The sequence below is a fragment of the Malaclemys terrapin genome, chromosome 6, assembly GCF_027887155.1.
Source record: "Malaclemys terrapin pileata isolate rMalTer1 chromosome 6, rMalTer1.hap1, whole genome shotgun sequence".
NCBI lineage: Eukaryota > Metazoa > Chordata > Testudines > Emydidae > Malaclemys > Malaclemys terrapin.
The window spans coordinates 82,967,941-82,992,776 of record NC_071510.1 but is presented as its reverse complement, the minus strand read 5'-3'; the positions used below and the strand labels follow the sequence as shown (position 1 = coordinate 82,992,776).

Here is a 24,836-nt window from a genome sequence, read left to right as displayed (position 1 = left end):
CAGTTCATTTTATTCTAGAACATGGCTTTAGCAAAGGCTCAACTCACCAGCTAAAGAAACACTCAGTGCTTGTAGACTACAAAATTTACTTTCCCATGTTAAATTCTATGCATCATTCTTAGAGACTATAAAGTACAGGATTACATGTTGGTACTGTATCTTTTTATGTAACAAGTCCTGCCACTGCTGTTTACCCAAATGAAAAGGGATTAGAAATAGCTCTAAGAAGGATTCACGTGTCCATGCAAGTATATAAACTACAGTAGTGCTTCCACTTGTCACTATATATATAGCATGCAAAGAGATCTGAATGATCAAAAATCATATTTTGAATAACAGAAGCTTCGTATACTAGACCAAATTCCAGTTTGTTACAGGATAGAGAAGGGAAAATTTTTGTCTTCCAAAGCTTCCTTAAGCTTTGCCTTCTTTTGAATTCCCTGTTTCAGACATAGCCCAAACCATCATTTACAAGCAAAAACCAGGTTAATACAAAATGAGAAATGGTCAACCTCCAGCTCCCTAAAACATGAATGAAATGGTCAACCTCCAGTTCCCTAAAACACCTGGCTTTTCAGGAGAAGACTGATTGCACAACCTGCTCTTTCCTGTTCCTAACCCTCCAGAGGTGTCCGTACTCTTTTGGGGATGCCACTGATGGATAAAATAGCTCTTGTCTCTTGAGAAGTAGGATCTCTAGAGAGGCATATCATAATCTAATTTCCCTCCAGTAACACCAGGAATCCTCAAGGGAGATTTTTTTGTAGTCCATCTCCTCCCTCTTGAGGAACAGGGTCATCAGAAAGAGCTGCTGACTCCTTCATTGTTCTATTCCCTAGTCCAGTTCATCTCCAGAAAATTAAGGTTTTTCTGCAGAGGTTGCTCAAACCCTGAACTCCCTGCAATCCCCAGAAGCAGAATTTTTAGCGACAGACTGCTCATATCTTAACCCACCACTTCCAAGATAGCAGGACATTCATGAGGCCTGTTCTGCTGAACTCACATTGAGGAAGGCAGCTCTTTGGTAAAGATGTTACTTATTTCTCCATGTGCTTTTGGGTGAAAGAGAGGGTGACTGTTTTTTTTATTCTAGTTTAAAAATAATTCCAAATTAGAAATCAATATAATGTTAATGACTAAAGTGATGTTCATTGTTTTTCCATATACACACACAAGAGTGTACTTGCATGTACAGGACTGTTTTGGTGGAAGAACAATATTTAAAAATTTATATCGGCACTGGAACTATCAGTGGTACAGTACAGCACAGCCAACAAAAGAAAGAGACTCAGCAAGTACTTCACTATATGTCACACTTATCCAGTCCTGTTTCAGAGCAAAGTCATCTAATGGCCAAATAGTACGTAAACCCATAATATAAAAACCTACTAAACATGAATGTCTTCACAAAGAATCGTTTTAAGTTTTGCTTCAGGAAGAGATTGTCTTAAGTTATGTAGTTTGGATCTGGGTTCAGATCTGAATCCAAAGGTCCTCAAAGTTTGAGGGGATTTGGGCTGATCCCTAGTTGCTGTTTTTAGTTTCTGCCATCGCCCTCCATTCTCTTCTCTTTTCCCATTTATGCTCTTCACCAAAGCACTGGCCCAGCTGATATATCCAGTTTAAAGAATTATCAGTTTACTAGGCAAAACGTAATATCAATCTTTCTTCCACAAAAAATCTTTTACATAGTATTGGCTCCCAATACATCTGATCAGTAGGATTGCTATGAGGGAAGGAGGGAAAACGTGTGTTCTTAGTCTATTATATGTGAACTGGGTAAAGCATACAGATCTGTATCTGGTTGGTGAAGTCAAAAACAGTAATCAATGTTGTCCTTTCTGGCATATTGTCTTTAATATCTCATTGCCTAAGATTTTAAAAGCTGGGTCAACAGAGAGGATTTCCTTTAATGTCCAGGCTCAGTGCTTTAGGTATCTGTTTTTTGGTAAACTAAGATCAAGCTTTCTGCAATTGGCCATTATTCCCAGAATTCTTTTGTTCTTTGAGCTGCTGTGATTTTCTAAATATCTTAATTTAATGTTTAAAATCGTGTTATCATTATTTCCAACTACACTGGTATGTGGCTATCCAGAATCTGGGACCTCTAGTCACAGTCTTGTACACTCTTATCAGCAACACCTGATTGTCTAAAATACTATTTGGATGAAATCAATTTACATGGGCTTTCCAAAAAGTCATAGTATGTTCTCTATGGTTACTCTTAGTTTGTCAGTTCTTGCATCTCCCTCATGAATTGATTCATGGCAGAGCAAGCATTAAGGTGAGTTAAGGATCTAAGAAAAAATACAAAATAGCTTTAACTGTCTTATGTGTTGTAACAACTTGAGGGTTAAAAAATGCTGTTTCTTCATTGTTCCCTTTCAGTCTTTGGCATTTTGCTTGGGCAAAGAACTAAATATTCACAGTTAGTTGGTACTAGTGCACCCACAAAGCCCATATTTGTATATATATACCTACTCTTTGGGGCATACAGTTGGTTTGTGTATGCAAATTCAGGGTTTTCAAGGCTCAACAAGTGCACGTGCATTTTGTGGACATTTCAGTTTTGTCTTCTTGGAAAATTTGTTCCAGTATATCTAATTAGCTTATTTAATAGGGTTAAAAAGTTAATGGCCTAATTTTCAGAGTGATAAACTTTCGCAATTGGTTGTAAAGTCAATAAGAACTGTGGGTGCTCAGCACCTTTTGAAAATTATGTCTTATGTTCATACATTGGTAAAAGAAGATACAAAACGTAAGCTGGTAATTGGGAGCTCCTGGGAATGTATTGGAGTGCTTCTGCTTATAAACAAACAGAAGAGGTGGAGCCCAATCTATAGTTGAAGTTGATTTTAGCAGCATATAGTAAGAGGAGGGGAAAAATTGTCTCAATTTCAGAAGTGTTATTAACCAGCTCTTGCAAAATAGCTCTTATTAAAAATGGAACTCGGAATTTTCTGCATAAAATGAATTATCCTTTGGAAAGTAACCACCATAAGAACAGCCATACTGGGTCAGACCAAAGGTCCATTTAGCCCAGTATCCTGTCTTCCGACAGTTATCAATGCCAGGTGCCCCAGAGCGAATGGACCAAACAGGTAATCATCAAGTGATCCATCCCCTGTCACCCATTCCCAGTTTCTGGCAAATAGAGGCTAGGGACATCATCCCTGCCCATCCTGGCTAATAGCTATTGATGGACCTATCTGCCATGAATTTATCTACTTCTTTTTTGAACACTGTTATAGTCTTGGCATTCACAGCATCCTCTGGCAAAGAGTTCCACAGGTTGACTGTGTGTTGTGTGAAGAAATACTTCCTTTTGTTTGTTTTAAACCTGCAGATTCTTTAGGGATCTATTATAACTTCACCTTCAGTTGGTAGGATGATCTTCAACAGTAACAGGTAACAAAGGGAGTAGCTGCTGTAGCCAACATATTGCTAAAAGTATTGCGATAAAGATTTTCCACAGTTGCTTTGCTGTCTGATTGTTTCACAAAAGCAATCTGGATTAATTAAGGCCACAATCCTTCAAAGACTTACACATGGGTTTAACTATATACACACTCCTCATGGTGTGTGAAGTGAAGCATGTAGGTAAATCTTTGCAGAATTGGGGCTTTCGTGTTTTTCTTTCTGGTCTTACTATTTCCTCAGGACTCAACTGATGAGTGTTCAGTAAGGGACAATTCCTCTCATGTCTGCTCCTTATATTTATTAAATTAATTACTATAATGGTAACCCTTATTTTCTCCTTACGGGTAAGCCCATAATTTACTGAAGTACTGTGTTAATGTTTGTTGTTTTAGGAAGCCCTGGATGATTCTGAAGTAGCCGGAATCTGTGCAACATCAGAAGTGATTCGTTATGAGTATCATGTCTTGTATTCCAGCAGCTACGAAGTACCTGTGCTTTACTTTAGGGCATGCTTTTTAGGTAAGACTTGTTATACATTAAACACATAGTAAAAGAAAAAAAATGCAGGGATGAAGTGAAATCTTTGAAACAGATTTTGTACTCAACTGGCAGTATAATAATCATGTTTAATATAAAAAATATGAGATGGGGTGTTCACTAGTAAATTTTCTGATACTCCAGACACTATGAGCCTCAGGACCTTGTAGTAGATGATATCATCTCAGCCTGGAGAAGTCTGATCTTTAGACTCCTGGCATCATGCCCATAGTTGACGAAACCTGCTGGCCATTTTTCTTTTTTGATTTCTTTAAATGAATACAAAGAACTTAAAGCTACAGCATCAAATTCAGGCATGGAATAAGTAAGCTGTACTGCAGTGACTTCAGCTGAGTTGCGCCTGCTTATTTCAGAGCTGAATTTGATCCAAAATGATTAGGTCAAAATTTACATTTAAAACAGTCTGTATGCTATCTTTCTTTCTAATTTAAACAGTTTTTAAAAGTTACCAAATATAAAACCAACATAAAATCAGTTTGCACTGGAAGAAACAGTTTTAAAACATTGCATAAAATGACTGAAATCAATAGTTTATTTTCTCCCTAATCTATACATCTTATCACCCATTGCCCAGTTACTACTGCCACTGTGATTTCACTCTCTCTCCTGTCAGGAAAGTGGAACACACTGTCTCCCTTCCTAGCCACTGTTAGTCATGCTTATTTAATCAACAAGCATAGAGTGATTATACTGCAGCACTGTCTGTGCTTCTCTCCTCTTCCCAAAGACAATGCACTTGGGGCTGAGGAGTTGGAATCCTGAGGTCATTTCTAAACTTTGTCTCCTGCATGGCAGATTTTGTGTTTTGAATGATCTTCAAATTTTATCTTGATGAAGACATCTGAATGTTGCCTGTGATATTTTTCTTTTTAATTAAAGTCACTTAAGCTGCTTTGCCTGTGTTTGGTAGATTTAATCACTCATGGACTTATATTGTTTAATCACTTCTAATTTTGCAATGTTCACGTTTTAACAAGCACTTTAGATTTAAAATTGAAGAACAAATTCTCAGACTCCGTGTGAAAAGATTTTAGTCTGAGGTGCAATTTCTAAGAACTGATAATTTGGGGTAAATGTTCAAATTGGGGAATTGGGAATACAGCTCAGTCTCCGTAACTACCAATAGATCACAAATTCTCACACACTTCATGTTGCAAATTTATTCCTAGGACTGTTACAAGCATTTACAAATGTGCAATAATCTGTCATTAAACTTGTTTTGCAGGCAGAAGGATAAATAAACTCTTGCTAGTCAGTAACTTTTGCTGTCTCGAAATAACATAGTAAGAAGCTGATTAATTTATTTGTGGTGCTGAAAAATGTCATCTTCTTGGTTTTAGTTGAATTAACAGTATACCTTCTCTGTGTAAGAGAATGGTGATGCTGCAGGTAGAGGAAACAGTATTTCTATAGTACTGTACTTTCATATAATTAGTATTCACTATAAGCAGTTAATCACCAGAGAAGAGCTCCCAGAGACAAAACAAGTTGTTTAGCTTGTCAGCATCAGGGAATCGGAGGTGTTGAAACATGACTCCTTATAGCTGGAAGTGGATATTACAGAAGCTGGTGGATGAGCTAATGCACAATCTTAGTATTATGTGCCAACAGCTCCCCTTGCAGTACAGAACTGTAATTGTTCCTACAAGTATAATTATGTTTTTAACATACTTCTTGGGAATCTTTCACAGTGGAAAATTATGGTTTTGTTGAGAATTTCTGGAGTCATCTGGAGTCTCTTTATATCCTTATTAACATTTTTCTTTTGGTTACTGGCTTGAAGAGAGGAGGATACAAATACTGGCATCCAACTCTTTTTTTTTCCCCAGAAGAATATTCTATTAGTACTAAATCTCTTATTTTCATTCTGTATAGCACAGTTTTTTGGATATTGGAAATCCTTCCTTTGATATAGATTATCTACTTACTGCCTGGTGCTATCCAAACCCCCCAATATGACGTTTTTCAGACTATACAGATCACTATTTATGACAGACATCTGAGCAAGCTTTCTCCTTTGCCTTGCCTGGTCCCCACTTTTGCCTTTTCATTATGATGATACTATTCTTCCCTTGATAACCCTTTGCCCCTTATTCTTCTGACAGCCACTATTGTTCAGCTCTTCTGTTTGCTGAGTGGGTGGGAGAACACCCCATACTCAGACCTACATCAGCTTGGTGGTTTGAGCATTGGCTTGCTAAACCCAGGGTTGCGAGTTCAAACCTTGAGAGGGCCATTTAGGGAGCTGGGGCAAAAATCTGTCTGGGGGTTAGTCCGGCTTTGGGCAGGGGGTTGGACTAGATGATCTCCTGAGGTCCTTTCCAACCCTGATATTCTATGAATTCATTATTTATCTGCTTACAACATATGAAATTTGGCAACTCTGTAAATTGTTATTATTGCATATATATTACGTAGTAAGAGCAGTTCTTTCCGACTCTCTCTCTCCCCTATGTGGTCCAAAGTTCTCCAGGCCCAGGGCTACAGGGACCCTAAATCTGGAAACAGAATCATGTTATTAGGCCAGTTCACTTTTTTAATTTAATTTTTAATTTGCAAAAATGTAAATGTAAAATTGGTCTTAAACTAAAATCTTGGTGTTTGAAATATTTTGGAACTTCCCTTGTGTTAGAATCATTGTTAGAAAATTATTTTGTCTCCTTTGGGGTTCCCTGGGATCCTTCATTTCTCCCCTTTTTGGTATAGTACATCCCAAATATCCTGCATTGCTAGGATTCTTTGGAGTAGGTGGGCTGTGCATGGTTTCCATTGAAGCCTGTTTGTATCTCCCTTTACATTAATGGGAGTGGATTGCAAGAGATAAATGTGAGCTGTAACCCTTCTAGGGACTTTGATCATCATGCTCCCACAGGAAAGGGCTAAATTGGAATCCCAAACTCAGATTCTGCACTGCAATATGTTAAGCGGCCATTAGACCTGTAGGCCAGCCTAGGAAATAATAATTCCTCTGTTCAACCAGACTAAATAGCTTTGTATATTTTACAATATTCATGAGCACTTCCTTACATTGTCTGTTATAAAAACAACTGGTGCCAGCACACCCAAGTCTGCACCCTCCCACTATTTAAAAAAAAAAAACTGTTCTAGAACAATTACATTCTTCATTTCTCCTGTTGTATAAGATTCCAGCTTGAACGGAGTTACTCAGTCAGTCTCTGGCTACACCCTAAAGAGAAAAAAAGGCTCCCCAAGAAATTTTTTCTTGTACTTTTCCACTAAGATTCTCAACTGTTCTTGGCTGGCAGCTTTGAGAGCCTCATGGTCAGTGGCAACATCTTTGTCCGGCTTTAATTCGCATGTACAAGAAGAGCGAATGAGCTGCAGACATTAATGGCTGATTCTCCCTTTAATGTATTTCACAGGGTCAAAGTTGTTCTTTATCCTCATCCAAACTTTATACCTACCTGAAACTGACCGTCTCCTGGAATTCTTCCTGAAATCTCCTCCTTGTCCAGGGAAAATTAAACTACATTACCCTACATGTCAGAAGGACTTGAATTTGCATAGAATGAAAACATTTAGGGACGATATCTAGACTTTTTGTAGACTTTGAGGGTCAATGTACAGGAAAGACCTTTATGCCTTAGTGAGGGCAAAGACTTCATCTGTGAATAATGACTAAATGTGATTCCTGATGCCCTTGTTCTAACAGATATGTTAGAAGCATCATAGAACACAAGGAGAAAGTTCTTAGGCATCACATGTCCCTCTGAAACAGTCCTTCACTGACTCCTGCTGCACCTCTGGCAAAAGATCCAGCAGTGAAAGTGTCCGTTCCCAAAGATGAAACTGGTATAGAACCATTACAGCTTGGTAGCAGGAGACATTACTGGAGTCCCAGAGGAATATACTTTCCTCCCCCCAAATTCAACCTTCTTCATTGCCTTTTTCCAATGGAAGTCCTTCATCTGCTCCCTAGCTGCTGAGACTACCGAAGATCCAAGAGTAGGATAGCTGAAGAAATACAGGAATCCTTGTTGAAGCATTTGATGTAGCCTATTAGATTTCATTGAGACAGCTTGTGTAAGCAGTCAGCCTTCTTCGATGCTGACATGAACCAGAAGTCCTGGGCTGGGTCTAGTAACCCTGCATTAATCAAAAGAGTATGTGATGGGTTGGATCACAGAAACCCATTGGGAGCTGCCACCTGATGTGCAAAAGACTATCTCTGCTCCTGTTTTCCCTGCCAGCTCAGGACTCCAGCACCCTGTCTTGCTGAGCCAGACACTCCCGTCTGCTGCAACACAGACCCAGGGTCTGAATCACTTGTCCCAAAGCTGCAAGTTTACTTGAAAACAGCTCACAGAAGTGTGCCTGTCTTCAGCACTCAGATGCCCAACTCCCAATGGGGTCTAAACCCAAATAAATCTGTTTTACCCTGCATAAAGCTTAGGCAGGGCAAACCCAGAAATTGTTCGCCCTTTATAACAATGATAGAGAGATATGCACAGTTGTTTGCTCCCTCAGGTATTAATACATACTCTGAGTAAATTACTAAATAAAAAGTGATTTTATTAAATACAGAAAATAGGATTTAAGTGGTTCCAAGTAGTAACAGACAGAACAAAGTAAGTCACCAAGCAAAATAAAATAAAATGCGCATATCTATGCCTAATCAAACTGAATACAGATAATCTCACCCTCAGAGATGCTTCAGTAAGTTTTTTCTCAGACTGGACACCTTCCAGGCCTGGGCACAATTCTTTCCCCTGGTACTGCTCTTGTTGCAGCTCAGGTGATAGCTAGGGGATTCTTCATGATGGCTTCTCTCTCCCCTTGTTCTCTTCCACCCCTTTATATATCTTTTGCATAAGGCGGGAACCCTTTGTCCCTCTGGGTTTCCACCCCCCCTCACTGGAAAAGCACCAGGTTAAAGATGGATTCCAGTTCAGGTGACATGATCACATGTCACTGCAAGACTTCATTACTCACTTGCCAGCACACACATATATAGGAAGACTCACAGGTAAACACAGCCATCTGCAGACAATGGGAGTCATCAAGATTCCAAACCATCCTTAATGGCCCACACTTTACATAATGACAATAGGCCCTCAGAGTTATATTTTATATTTCTAGTTTTAGATACAAGAGTGGTACATTTATACAAATCGGATGATTACACTCAGTAGATTATAAGCTTTGTAATGATACCTTACAAGAGACCTTTTGCATGAAGCATATCCCAGTTACATTATATTCACTTATTATCATGTTTTTATAAAACCATATAGACTGCACAATGTCACACCCTCCTCCTGAACTTACTGCCAGAGACTTGGACACTGACCATGGCGGAGGCAGTATACCTAAAATTCGTTTTTGGGCTCCCCTATGGGGCAGACACTCCTGTGTCCCCCAGAAGGGAAAGAGACCCTGATTCAGCTGTAGGCTCACAGCTCCAAGCTATGAGAGACCTTTCGCTGGCCAGCAAAATCCGCCCCCTTTCACTCAGGTTGGGTTTGCTTCCAGCTAGAGTCCTTGGGATTTGTTCCCACCTCAGCAGTCACCATGATCCCAACTTCCAGCTCCAGGATACATGTCTCTGTGCACCTCTTCCACTCCATTACAGCCAGGTCATGCTTCTCTGTCTTAATTGCTTTGTCTCTTAAGTCCAGGTTGGTGGGCAGCCTTTTCCTGGGCAAACTGTACATCAATTTCCATTTGTCTTCCCTTGAGATCATCACTCAACGAACTGGGATACCACAGAGAACCCTCTCCTGCCAGAACAGGCATCCGTCCCCTCCTGTATTGCTAGGTTAGACACTCCAGTCAGCTTCAGCACAGACAGAGGTTGGGCCACACCCATCTGCAGTTCACTGAAACTGAGATGCACTCAGCTCAGGGGCTTCTTAGTTAACAGAGACATTCCCAGCGCCCATTGTTCAGTCTTTCTGGGCAATTTGCAACTTGGGTAGTTTTAGCTTCTTTTGATCTTCATTCTTACTTATTTTACTTCCTTTTCTGTCCCAACTTCCCTTTCCCGAAATAAGCAAACAGAAAATAACAAACCAGTAACCACTTTGTCTGTTCTCCAGCCACCACACTTAAAACTCACTTAAAATCACTACCAGTATCTCAAAGCAATCAGCAGTGCACAGATCCTGCTCGACTACGCCACTGTGACGGGTTGGATCACAGAAACCCCCTTGGGAGCTGCCACCTGATGTGCAAAAGACTACCTCTGCTCCTGTTTTCCCTGCCAGCTCAGGACTCCAGCACCCTGTCTTCACTAGCAAGACCAAGTACTGATTTTGCCCCATATCTCTAAGTGGCCCCCTCAAGGATTGAACTCACAACCCTGGGTTTAGCACAGAGTAGCTTTCCTTTGCCTTTAGCCTTCAAGATGCCAAAGAGGTGATGTATTTCTATGGACTGTAATGGTCTCTGGCTCCAAGGAATCTTCCATACATTCCAACAGCTCCTGAAGCTGTTCATAATCTTGTGGTTATGCAGATGTAGCGTGTGGACATGGTTATCACTCCTGATCTTCAGGAAAAGAATGATGCAAGTCACCCACCACTTCTTCTTCCTCACAGCCAGAGGAGGAGTCACAGATGCTGGCTAGCGGTGAAAAAGGAGAATTGGTGGGATTGTGACAGATATGGCTATGTCCTGCCACATTCTTGGGAAACCTTATTGAACTAAGTTTAAGTATCTTTTGGGTCCTTTGTATTAAATGAATAGTTTATGTATTATTGTGGGCCGGGACTGTAGATAATCTCACCAGGCAGACGATGTGATGTGAGGCGTGGTAGTTCAAAGGACTATATTGAAAATGTGCCAGACAAGAATGGACATTTTGGACAATAAGTGTGAAGTGGATTTCCTGGGGAACACCAGGGAGAGGTTAATGCAAATTCCTCACCTCTGGTTAGGCAAAAATCGAGCCTTCCGAAGCTATGTCCTGAGGAGAGGGTTTTTGTCTGCTGATTACCTGATCCCAGGGATTGGAGATCAAAGGCCCAAGCCATATAAAGAAATGGCTGAACTGGCCAGCCTGGGTTCTGGTTCTGAATCTAAGGCAGTTATGAACTTCTAACCATGAGGAGAACCCAGTTATGGGTTTTGAAAGACTGACACCTACCAGAACCCATGGGTTGGAGTCAAGGTGACCTCTGATAAGCTTTTTAGAATTCAGGTAGGTTCTTTTATTGTTTTTAATATGTTTTCTTGGTAATGCTTTCACCTTTAGAATAAATGTACTTACTTATAAAGAGCTGTGTGGTAACTTATAATTGCTGGCATTTATGTTGTTTATACCCTTTGAAGAGAAAGCAAAGCGCATATGCTGGCCTTTTCAAGCAGCCAGGCTTGCTGAGAATATCACAGCATAAGGCAGGGAGCTGCACAGCCTTAAAAACCTCAGTCAGGAGGGAGATAGACGCGAGTCTACACCCAAGAGAGGGGACAGTTGGGAGCCAGAAGCCTTTACGTAGGTGCCTTCAAGGGACCATGGAGGGGGGATTACAGGTGCAATTACCCTGAAACTATGACAGGAATGTAGTGGAGATTGCACTCTAACTCTCTTAGGAACTTCTGGTTTGTAAGGCCACTATCATAAGGCAAGCTTAGAATTGTAGGACTGCATTCAAGGCAGGATTAAGTATTATCTAGACCATCTGTGACAGGTGTTTGTCTAACCTGCTCTTAAAAATCTCCAATGATGGAAATTCCACAACCTCCCTAGGCAATTTATTCCGTGCTTAACCACCCTGACAGGAAGTTTTTCCTAATGTCCAATCTGGTGCTGCCTGTGGGCCTGAGGTGTAAATACTTGGGGCGCTGAACACCAGTCGGGTAGTGAGCTTTCCCGAGACAACACACATCAGTTCTGAGAACAGGACCTTGTTCTCTGGTTCTTTAAGAGACAACTTAGCCATGATGCTCCTGGTGCCAAGCATGGGGTCAAACTAAGCCAAACAAGAAAACAAAACTTTAACTAGAAGTCTAATAAATTAAAACCCTAAATTAACTAAACTACAAGGAAAAAAAGATATGATAGAAACTTGGGAGAACCCCAGTTCAGCTCTCTGGGAATGGAGCCAAGATTTTTACATCTGCAGCAACCTTTCTAACTGTAGAAAGGAAGAAACTGAAGCAGTTGGAACTGCACAGCCTTTATATAGTCTTGGCTCCAAACATTCGGTGCCAAGAAGGGATGCTCTTTACTGTTTTCTGGATGTTCCTGAATGTTGCTGGCATCGGGGTGCATAACCCACCTTGGAATATGGAAAAACATTTATCAAAGAAATTTGATTATGCCCATTTCACAGAGAGGTAAAATGTGAAGATCTGAGGCTCTGATTAATAAGGCTTCCATCCTAAGAAAAGCTTGGTGCCGATTGCTGCTGCTTGTGTCTATCTTGATTCATATACCTGGTCTGGTGAATTAATTTGTTCAAGGCCATATACTGTCATGAGTTAGTGGCAGTGACAGGAGTAGTATTCAGGAGATCCTAACTCCCACTTCTTCCTAACTCCCAGCTCTTTTAGACTGTGCTAAAAAAAAAAAAAATCAAACGTTTCCTGGTTGGGCATTTCCCAAGACAACTTTCCCATTTTCCTTTGGGTAGGTGTCAGAGTCCACATTCAGTCTCCACTGTTGCGGATGTATTGGTTAGTGCTTCTTTAGCAGTAACTCTCATGTGCTCCAGGTTCTGAACCAAAATCTTGAAGTCTTTTAAAACTCTAAATTCATGACATATCATGTGCTGGCTTTTTGACTTTAATGGCACCTATGTTTTGTCAAGGCACAGTAAATCTTGTATGACACACAGGAGAAGTATTGATGTGTGAAACACTTTTCATTTCACTCTATGACATTGTATGCAGATTATTTATATATAAATTATTTGTGAATTAGTTCATTAAACTACAAATTTCCACTTGTGGTCAATGCACTCTGCTCAAAGCAAAGGTGGGGATAGGACATGGAGCTGCACAAAACTTGGCAGCAGCGGCAGGGATGGATAGGTGGGTTCACGCTGGAGGACCTAAGGCCAACTCTGGGCCCTTGACCTTCTCTCACTTCCACTACCCTGTGTTTGCTGTTCCGGCTGCCATCACCTCCTCTTTATGGCTGCACCTTCCCCGCTCTGATCCAACAGTGGGAGTAGGGACACAAGAGACAAAGGTGCCACACTGTCCCTTGTGGTTAGCAGCAACAATTACAGACTACTTCTGCTGCCCAGTTGGCTGTGTGAGATCTAGCTGGGCTGCAGGAATATGTGATAAGGCTGCTAAATGTATGAACGTTGGCAGCCATAGGGCCTGGGGGACTTGGAGTGTCCACAGAATATAGATGGGTGTTTTGTACAAAATTGTGTGCATTTGCTTTAGGTAAAAGGCATGTAAAGCTAGTATAGCAAAAACAAGCAAACAAAAATAACTCAAAACAATTGACCAAATGCATGCAAACCAGTGAACTTCCCAACACAAAACACTCCTCTAGTCAAATGTTTGCTGGGAGTAGATTTCTGCTATTTACCACCCTTACCACCATCACTGAAAAAATAAGACTACAAACACCTCCCTCCTTCCCAGGTTACTTTCTACCAGAACAATCCTCTGGTCAGTCATGCTGCATCCTCCCATAGTCTAGATGTTTATGAGAGAAGATTGCCAGACTTTCAGGCACTAATTCTTCCCACCGACACAGATGGTCCTCATATCCATTAAATGCTTGATAACCTGTTACTTCTGGCTGCTGGATCAAACCAGGGGAATCACCTGGCTGATTTAGGGCACCATTGGGAAGATGTCCTGTCATTCAGCAGACCTAGACTAGTAAATTAAGGTAGGAGCTTATGGGGAAAACAATAGCTAGCTGCAGCTATGCCATCTTTATCAATTCCCGGATGAACTACATTAAAATGGACTTTAAGTTAAGAGTAATTTAGGGTAAAATGCATTACAGAGATGGTATAATTGTTACAAAACAATGCAGGAAATTCAGACAAGGTTAAATGTAAATCAAAATATGTTAAGGTACAGAAATGCACAGTTTGGGCATTCAAATAGCATCACTGCCGAGCAGAGTGAAGGCTATGAAACAACAATATATGTTTATGATTAAAGTATTTTAATGTTCGTTGTCCCAGAATAAACTTGGTGCCATGGTTAGTTTTTGAAAACAAATATTTAGAATTAATGGTAATTTTTACCATTATTCTTCATTACTGAAAGTTCCTCCTTCCACATGTCCACCGTCTCCTCTTATTATCAGTGGGACTGAGGCCACAGGCTTCCCTCAGTTAAGATGCCCTCTTTCAGAATAGCTACTGCCTCCCATTGTTCCCAATGGTAATTCAGACAAGCTGGGGAAGATAGTGGCCCCTTGCACTGTCAGCAGGCAGAGAGGAATACGGTAAGTGGAGGAAAATGGAGGAAGTGGCCATCTGTGCCCAAGGACAGCCTCTGGCTTCAGTCCCAGCAATAGGAGATGGCAGCCGATAGACAACAATTCTTGGCTGAATTATCTGAAGTAGAATGTTATTCTTTAGTCTCTGCTGAAGGAAAAACTTTCATTTATGTAGAGTAATGACCAAGTATGACCATTAATCCCAAAATATATTTTTCAAATGTAGTCTATACACAAGACTTCAGTGAGTTAATTATATGGAAAGCTTGAAAAGTCTGTTTTTTCATTACTGAGATCTTTTGGGCCAAACCATGACTGACATCAGCTGCTAAATTTTTTAAAGGACACATTTTAAAATTAATTTTAATTCAGTTAAATTAATAGATTTGTAATTTCTCAGAAAATTTATTCTATAACTCAAAGATTAAGTGCTGTAATTTTGAGGAGGATATGCTGCATTTTTTTATACATAAAGTGGTAGAAATCTTGCTTTAAGTGCAAAATTCAGCTCATTCTTAACTATGGATATTCGACCAGCGCCTCCATAGTACTAAAGCAGAGTAAATCCATTTAGAATCAGAGTAATCTATTCAGTGATTTTGGGATCTCAAAGTGCTCAAGTATCACATTGAAGATTCACAGATACCAGGGTGGGAGTACAATATAGAAACCTAGATGTGCATTAAAGTCCTACACTAGAGTATCACAAATCTAGTATATCCTAGATTTTGCATTTGTACCTTCAATTTGGCTGAAAGATGTGGAAAATAAGTTGCCATGGAGCCTTGTAATAGGTGCATAGAGGATGCGATTTAAGAGCATACATTAATCCTTCCAAAGTTAGAACAAATTTAAGAAGCATAAATTAACAAACTTCTCTTTAATGTCAACTGTTGACCTATCCCACTGTAGTCTAATGATCTGTCATCACAACACAGAGGGCATGTTGGTCTGACAAGCCACATGTTCTTGAGGATGGCAAAATATAGTTACTGGATATTGTTAGCTCCTCAATTGCTTAATTTGCCACATGTTTTGATGCTACTGGAGTATGATGCTTATGTCAGAGTGGAATTTAGTGCTGTTTTCTAAATGTGTGCAGAAAATAAGATAAAAGAGAGGCTGTAGGTAGTTGGTTTTTTACTTGTATCTAAACATGACATTCAAATGTTAATTGGATGAATAAATCTTGTTCATTTTACAGACACGAAAATGTCAATGGATTAGCACTATTTATCACAGGATAATGGTCTTCTGACACCTGATAAATGCCAAGATGAAGCTACTTATTGGAAATAGATCAAAATATTCTATTGCTATTTGTCAAAAACAAATATTGATACAAAATTGACATGCTTATTTTCAAAGTGGTTGACACTAATCTTATATCATAATTCTATTTTAACTCCACAGGTAATATCCAGGACATAACAGTAAATACTGTATGAATACAATTGGGGGAAAAAGTCTGTAGAACACTAAAAAATATTTACCTTTTGTTTATAGAATTTTGTTTCTCATTCATGATTTGTATTTGTGAAATATTTGATAATAAAAATATTTTGCACTTATATATCATTTGTCCACGGAGCTCAGCTTTACAAAACATAATTTAGTCTCACAGCTCTCGTATAGTGTGTTAGCTAAATTATTCTCTCCATTTTACATGTAGGAAAACTGAGCAGCAGATAGTTTAGGGCATAGTTTTAAGTGCACATACAGATCAGGGTTTGAGCTGTGCTACTTGGGAATTACTGGCACAGAATCTGACCAGTTACGTTTTTGCTGTTGTCATGTCTGTTTTGATCTTCAGACAATCAGTATTTTTCAGATTTATATGAAGCAATCTATATATTTAATACAAGATCACTGTGAGAGTATTGTATGTGTCTTTTTACAGATGGAAGACCTTTAACTCTAGATGAAATTTGGGAAGGCGTTCATGAATGCTACCGGGCTCGTCTGCTGGAGGGGCCCTGGGACACCATTACACAACAGGTTAGATGCTACTATTCTTTTACCGTATGGCATTCATTTACCAAGAGACTAGATAGCATTAGATTCACCGATTAAAATAGAAGAGGCTTTGTGTGTATTGTGCAGTGATTCATGGGTTGGTTACTAATTACGTTATCAGGAAGACTGAAGTGTAACTTTCGATTTAAAATAAACTAATAATTTGTAAAATTGAAGGACAACGTTAGTTTGTTAGTCAAATAATCTGTTATTGCTGACTAATGTGTTTTAAAGTCAGTACTTAATGAAGTCAGTGTTTTAAAAGAAAAAGTAGCTCAATACTGTACTTGTAACTTGTTTTACTATCCTCTGCTAAAGGTGATCAAACCACGTATATCTTAAATGGCAATAAAAGTCACTAGAATTAGTATTAGTGTTCCAATACAGTTATGGTCTTTTCTCAAGAATCCAATAATTGCCCTCTAGGAAATGGTCTAGATCAGTGGCGGGCAAACTTTTTGGCCTGAGGGCCACATTGGGTTTTGGAAATTGTATGGAGGGCCGGTTAGGGGAGGCTGTGCCTCCCCAAACAGCCAGGCTGTGCCTTCCCAAACAGCAAGGCGTGGCCCGGCCCTGCCCCCCCTGCTTCTTGCCCCCTGACGGATCCCCCCGCCCCTGGGACCCCTGCCCCATTCCCCTCCCCACTGCTCCCTCTCCCCTGACCGCCTCCGGAACCCCTGCCCCTGACTGCCCCCCTGCCGCCCCATCCAACCCCTCCTCTCATTCCTGACTGCCCCCCCGGGACCCTTGCCCCATCCAACACCCCCTCCTTCCTGACTGCCCCCCTAGGACCTCTGCCCCCCATTCAACCCCTGTTCCCCGCCCTCTGACCGCCCTGACCCCTATTCACACCCCTGCCCCTGACCACCACCCCGAACCAGGGCCGGCTCCAGGGTTTTGGCCGCCCAAGCAGCCAAAATAAATAAATAAATAAATAAGCCGCAATCGCGATCTGCAGCGGCAATTCGGCGGAAGATCCTTCGCTCGGAGCGGGAGTGAGGGATCGTCTGCCGAATTGCCGCTGAATAGCTGGACCTGCCGCCCCTCTCCAGAGTGGCCGCCCCAAGCACCTGCTTGCCTTACCGTGCTGCCTGGAGCACCAGTGGCTGGCAGTGCTACAGCTGTGCCACCCGGCTGGAGCCATCCATGCCACCATGCAGCACAGAGCACCGAGTTAGGCCAGGCTCTGCAGCTATGCTGCCCCAGGAGCTCGCAGCCCTGCCACCCAGAGCATTGCGCCAGCGGTGCAGTTAACTGAGGCTGCGGGGAAGGGGGAACAGCTGGGGAGGGGCCGGGGGCTAGCCTCCCGGGCCAGGAGCTCTGGGGCCGGGCAGGAGGGTCCCTTGGGCCGGATATGGCCAGCGGGCCGTAGTTTGCCCACCTCTGGTCTAGATTGTGCATGACAAGAATGGGCCTTGTGGTAAGGCTCTAAGCAGGACTCGGGAGATCTGGATTCAGTTTCTGGCTTTGCCACAGGCCTCCTGTATAACCTTGGACATGTTATTTAGTGTCTGTATTATCGTAGAATTTCCATGTCTCAGGTCCCCACTGTACCTCATCCCCACCTCCACCCCAGCCTTTTTTCTGTCTTGTCTATTTAAACTGTAAACTCTTCAGGGCAAGGACTCTCTCTTACTCTGTGTTTGTACAGTGCCTAGCTCAGTGAAGCCCTGATCTCAGCTGGGGCCTCTAGATGCTATCATAATACAAGTAACAAACAATAATGAATCACATTCATAAAAGATGCACAGTCATGGGAATTTGAGCTGCGTTCATGTTTGCACAATCCCAAACTATTCTCATTCTTCGTATCACAGCAGTGCTTGGAGACCCCAACTGAGATTGTATGTATGCTGTTTGTTGTGCACTTCTAGGTATTGCCTGTGAGTTTGCAGAATACAACTGTTGTTAATAAGTACCTGTAGTCAATGCATTACTTAGTGTGACCTGTCTACTGCAGACTAAGGATGAGCAAATCAGAGTTTAATAAAATCTGATAGCCGATAAACTGGTCTTCTCCAGTGGCTATCATGGTTCAAATTGTAAATTTTCCTCATTTAAAGCTGGATAGTGACTAGTTCTGCATTGGGCAAGAACAATGCAATTAGCCTTCCCTTATGCTTATTTGACAGAGCTAGGATCACCCTCAGTCCTTGCATTTCCAGTGCACAAGGACCTGAGACTCTAATGCCAGCAACACTGCTAGGAACCCCTTAGGGCTAGGGATGGAACAGGCCCTACACCCTCTGTACTTTCCAACAGAGCTGTCCTGGCATGTAGAATGAGTGCAGGCTATAACCTGTAAAAATGTGTAGCAGAAGCCTCTGCTGTGTGCACTCCATAAGCAATGTGCCTTCCTAGCTACTGCACCTCGACACCTCCCCTACCTGTGGGCTGTCGCTGAAAGCCACAATCAAACTCTTTTGTGAAAAGAACAGTGTATGCCACACCTACGGCTATATAGGAAGAGTAAATCGTAATACAAATGTTTCTGAGAATAAAGGAAGTTTCAGTTACAGAATATGTGTGTACTGTGTAAAATTAGAATAATGGAAGCCAAGAGCAAAGCTGATGTTTACCTGTAAAGGAGCAATGAAATAAAACTGCCCTGAGATACATAACACCAAATGGTGTGCATGAAACACACTTCTACACACAAGCGTGTGGTAACAGGCTTTTTGGCTGGTAAAATATACTTTGCACTGAAGCTAATGTCTTTGTGGCACCTCTCCAGGAATAATACACTACATCTTAGTCCAATGTCCAGAGTGAACTTAAATATCAGGGGAAACCATTTTGCAAAACAGAGACAGTTATAGCAGCAAGATATTAATTGAATATAATACTAAGGTGATTTCCTATGAAATGGGGAAATTGCAGAATGAGTTTAACTCTCTTTTCAGAAATAATACGGACTATGGTCCTCAGGGTGCTGGCTCAAGGGAATTCAGACATCAGTGTGATACAGGGATTGCTGGCAATTAGGGGCTAAGCCCCACCAATAAGACCACTAATTATTTTGGATATATATTTTAATAGTTTTATACTTTCATTAATTTTCTGCAATATCTTCTCCCTAAGGCTGAGTTTGTCACTGGTTTAAGACTGGAATTCCATTGAATTCGGCATGGTTGCACCACTTCACAGCAATAATGAACTTGGTCCAAAGTCTCCAATTGCACCCTGGTTGTGAAAAGGGGTACTGATCCTGCTGAGTCCCTCCTTTCTGTGTATGGCTATGAGTGAGAGCCTGCAAGAAGAGCAGATTTCTATATGCGGTGGTTAATTTTAGATTGATCCAGAGAGAAGCTGAGTGTTGAGGGCTCATTAACATGTGATCCAACCTCCTTTGGTCTGATTGAAAAACAATAACAAGGCAGTGGGGAGTCACGTGGGAGGGAAGGAACCAGTGCAGTTAGTGGTGTTGCCAACACTCTCACATATTTTTAGTGCCAGCTACCACTGGTGTAACAAACACATTTCCCCTTGTAAAACTGGGAGATAGGTATGCCAGACCAAATATAAAAAACTACCATACAAATAAGACTATTCACAAAGGAATTACAGAAGGTAATAAACATACTAAGCAATTGCCTGCCAGTCTCACACCAAAACAGGAGCTAGGACTACAAGAAAGTCTTTTCTAGATCTGAGAGTTGAACTGACATGCACCCTTCTCTGTCTCCTGTCTGCTTATCTGGGCTGACGCACTTGGTCACATGAGATAGATTTAACTAGTTAGGGACACAGGTCGCAAAGTGGATGTCACTTGCTAGCTCACCAGATCAAACTGAAAACTCTCAGTATGCCATGAACAGCAATCAGAGAAAGTTCATGGTACTCAGATAAATCATAAAAAATTCTACAAACCATTCACCATTCCAACATGAACAAAAATTTTTGAGCTGGTTCACAATGCCATTTGAATTCAAACTAGAGCTAATTTTGATATTTTGGATTCAGTAGTTGGTTTACAAGTAGTAGTAGAAAGCTTCATTTGTTTTACACATTTAGGATTTAACTCCATTTTAACACACTGGGGGCTTGTATTCTAGGCGTCTTACAAAATCTTGCTGCAATACTTTGCACATATGTGTTGCAGTGTCAGTGATTTACAAGCTGTGTGATTAAATGCAGGCATATATCTGAAACCAGCATCTGAGATATGAATCAGGTCTGTAAGAGCATAGCTGTAATTACTAGGATGTTGGAGCATATGGTTAAGGTAACCTTTAAACTAATTTCAGTTACTTTAGATTTATTATGGGAAGTCATGTTCACTTGCTGAGGAATTATCTTGAAATATTTTTATTGATTAGCCTGTTTTTTTATTGCAATAGGCAGAAGTCAACTAGTTAATTTCTCATAAATAAATTAGCTTGATAAGTTGCATAATGTTTTATAAAGATAGTTGATAAACTGTGATGATTTAATTGCACTTCCTCTCATAATAATCTTTAAATCTGCCAGCTGAAGTTCCAATGATTGGCTTTCTTCCGTACTGAATCTCCCTGGAATTTTCAGTCATCCCTTTTCTACATCATCGGATAAGTTGCTTTAACTGCTCCCATTTTAAATAATACAAATCAATTATACAAACACACAGCTGTTTAACGAAACTTCTAAATGTTGCTACAGGTCTCTGTGGGTATTTCCTGATGGCTCATAATGACATCAATTTAGCACACCTGGTAAGATCTGTGTGAATTGGAAGTGACTTAATGTGGCAATGACAAGAAAATTAAGTAGTATTTATGGATTACTGATGCTTTTTCAGAATTGTTGCCAACTCTAATTTTGGGTTCTGTTAAAATCAGTAATGGAGGTGCAGACGTCACATGATTACATCCTAAAAAGTTTAGTGTTAATTTGTTGAGTGGTATCTTATACCGGTGTTAATTTGTTCACAGGTATCTTATACCGGTATTTCCCTCCAGTTCTTATATTTCAGGAAATAGTCCCTTCTCATCTTTATTAGGATTAGTGGATTCTAGAAATCCATTCCTTCCTTGAAGCTCAGAGTCTCTAAACATAATTCCATTGTAACTTATCTTGAGCTGTAAGCAAACAAAGCTTTCCTCAGCTCTATCTCAGCTGAATTCTCTATCTGAGTTTAAACCAGAACAGAATCCCAGAGCTGCTTTCTGATGTGTAACCATCGTTGACAATGTTACAGCGTCATCCTTTGGAATACCAAATCTGCAGATTTTCATTCCATCACAGAGGAATATTCCTTTGTGCTACATTTTGTTTCTTTCTAGCATTATTGTTTTTTTAAATGAATTATTAAATCCGTTAGTTATATTCCCAGTTTGAGAGGTACCATTGGGATTCATACTAAATCAGTCTTATTTAATATCTTTATTGATAAAATGGAAGAGAATAAACAGTATGTCTGTGACATTGATGGATACGCTAATTTGGGAGGAGTTGTAAATATAGCAAGGACAGAGAAATAATACAAAGGGTCCTGGAGAGATTTGAAATATTAGCAGAAGGTAACAAAATGAGACTCAACCTGAAAAAAATGCAAGCTAATACAACCGGGGGAAAATGATCTGAAAAACATTTTCAGTGGAGGGAGAAGCTTAAAAAACAGAGATAAAGAAAGAGACCATAACGGTGATAGATGGCTGCAAAAGACACCCATTTGACATTGCAATATTCAATAAAAAAGGCCAGTGCAGTTTTGGGTAGATACACAGAGACTAGGGCTGTCAAACAATTAAGAAAATTAATCCCAATTTATGAGATTAAAAAAATAATCACAGTTTTAATCACACTGTTAAACAATATTAGAATACCATTTATTTAAATATTTGTGGTTGCCTCAACTCCCATCCTTTCATGTATTTATACCTGCCTACTGTATTTTCCACTCCATACATCTGATGAAGTGGGTTCTAGCCCATGAAAACTTATGCCCAAATAAATTTGTTAGTCTCTAAGGTGCCACAAGAACTCCTCGTTGTTTCTGTGATTAATTGACAACCCTAACAGAGACATTATGTCAGACAGTACAGAGGTAACACTTCCTCCTCATATGGCTCTGATGTGACCTCACCTGGAATATTGCATTAAATTCTAAGTACAACATTACCAGAAAGATACTGAAAAATTGGAGACAGCTCAGAGAACACTATTGCATGGGAAGCTGGGAGTTGCTGCTTGGAGGGAAATTCAGAGGAAGGAGAGGAGGAGAAACAAAGACATACAAAAGGGACAGATACAGAGAAAGCTGAATGGAGAAGGAATTGAAATAAAAGGCAGAAATCTCAGTGGTCATAACGGTGAATCTCTTAACCACTGAATGATGCATAGTGCAGCAAACAGTTACCTAATAATCAATAATATCTGAAAGTTTAATTATATGAAGACCAGATTCTACCCTTTATCTTTGTGGAAACAACCTGCCATTAGCAGGAGATCTGCTGTGGATTGAGGATAGTATAACAAACTGATAGTGTCCTGCTGTACTCTGAACAAAACTTTATGGAATTAAAATAAACTTTATTGAATTAGGATAATACTATTGGGGTTTATTGTATTAAAATTGCAGTTGTGCATTTGTTATTGTGGAATAGTATGAAACTCCTCTAAGAGGAGAGGGATGCTACTATAATTCCTCCAGTTATTAGCCCTTTTAAAGGTACCCCTTAGTAAAGTTTGCATTTACTAGTTCAAACTAAATTCTGCAGGAACCAATAATTTTTAAAAAATAAATAGCCTAGTTTTAAACGGACTCATGGCCTTCTTCCTAATTGAGCAAATGAACATGACCTCTGGTCCACGGAGAACCCCAATCCTTAGAGAAGGACTAGAAAAATTGAGCTTACTGAGGCTCCATAAAACTGCATGCTTGTTCTGAGCTGAAAGCCGTGATAAAACTTAAAACCCAGAAAGAAACACCTTGTGTGAGGTGTTAAAGAACTGCTCCTGCCAGAGCCCATGTGAGAGTTGGGCTGATCTCTGGTAAGCTTATAGCAGGCATGTAGATTCTTTTAATGTTTTTACTATATCTTCTCTGTAATGCTTTTTACTTTAAAAATAAAAGTTGGCTTGCAGAAAGAAAGATGTGTGGTATCTATAACTGTGGGCATTCACACTGTTAAGTTTCTGAAGAAAAAGCAAGCCGGTGTACTTCAACAGCCTGTCTGCTCCAGAAATAACACAGTAAAAACAGGGTATTTTGTGGCCTGGAAATACCCGAGTCAGAAAGAAATAAAAGGCGGGTCTCCACACAAGAAAGGCGGGGAAGCTTGAAAGCCTGAGAAATGGTGACCTTGCAGAACCACTGAGGGGAAATACACGTGCAGTTGCCCTGAACCGTAACTGGTAATATGTAGTCAAATTTATAACCAGACCCACAGACTTCTAACTAAAATGAAATTTGGTCCTCTCTACAGAATGAGTTTAACTTTCCATTAGAGGCTGAGATAGGTTTCAGTCCATATGTTGATAGAAGGGTGAGAATATGGGGCAGAATTAATGTTATTTTAATGCACTGTAAATTATACACTTATTTGAACTGCGAGGGTATTAGAATCTCCACCTCTCCTTTATTGTTAATTTCCATAGTTGAGATTTCTTGAGCTTTTGTTTACCTGTATTGTTTCTTGATATGCATATACTTTCGCTTCAAAGTTCTTTTGCAATCTTAATTTAAAATTATTAGTGGATATAAAACTCCTAAAGACTTATGGACAGAATTTTCAAATCTGAGTGCCAAAAGTTGGGCACCTATGTAAAAGTGGTCTGATTTTGAGAGGTGCTAAAAACAAGTGGCTTCAAGTTTTAGCTACCTAAAATTTAGATACCCAGTTTTGAAAACCGGTCTGGCAATGGTGAAGACTTCACAGCATGACGCACATTCACCTGAAATTTCATGAACTGAAAGGTACCTGGTTCACCTTCCCCTATAAATTAAATAAAGTTGCATACAATAAAAAGTGTTTTGAAAGGTTTACTGTATATGCCCAGTAGCTAATTTTCAATTAATAACTCAGCCATTTGAACTTTAAAACAAATGGGGCTTTATTCAAGTAACGTCATATTACAAACAAAGCAACTTGAATGAAGATGTCCCAAACTATCTATGTCTCCTTTTTATTTATTTTTTTTGCAAACTATAAGTGAATTTAGCGCTCATGAAGAGGTGTCAAAATGACAGCCTTTGAGATTGAAGTCCTCTTCACGCAGAATGGATAAGAGATGGGCATCAACAGGGCAAGTTTTTTCATCCGGTCCTGGAAACATGCCTCAAACTTACTCTGGAGGGACCACATCTAGGGACAACAGAGTAGTTCGAACTCCGTGTTTATTCATTGATTGACCTCTCTTACAGAGAGTATCACTTGGTAATGGATTTTGTGATGTAAACAGTTATTCATTAGGAATTGGATGAAGATCACCCATTAATTTCACATAGGCCTCTGGACACCATTCAGATGATACAGAA

The 24,836-nt window shown here is 40.2% G+C and overlaps 1 protein-coding gene across 4 annotated transcripts in view; it reads left to right on the top strand.

Moving 5' to 3' along the window:
- ATG10 (autophagy related 10) overlaps positions 1-24,836 on the top strand; it is a 146,140-nt gene that overhangs the window by 98,993 nt on the left and 22,311 nt on the right. For all 4 annotated transcript variants that reach the window (XM_054032741.1, XM_054032742.1, XM_054032743.1 and 1 more), the window contains exons 4-5: positions 3,813-3,939; positions 16,263-16,360. In XM_054032741.1, coding sequence (XP_053888716.1) covers positions 3,813-3,939; positions 16,263-16,360 — 225 coding nt within the window. The remainder of the gene's footprint in view (positions 1-3,812; positions 3,940-16,262; positions 16,361-24,836) is intronic.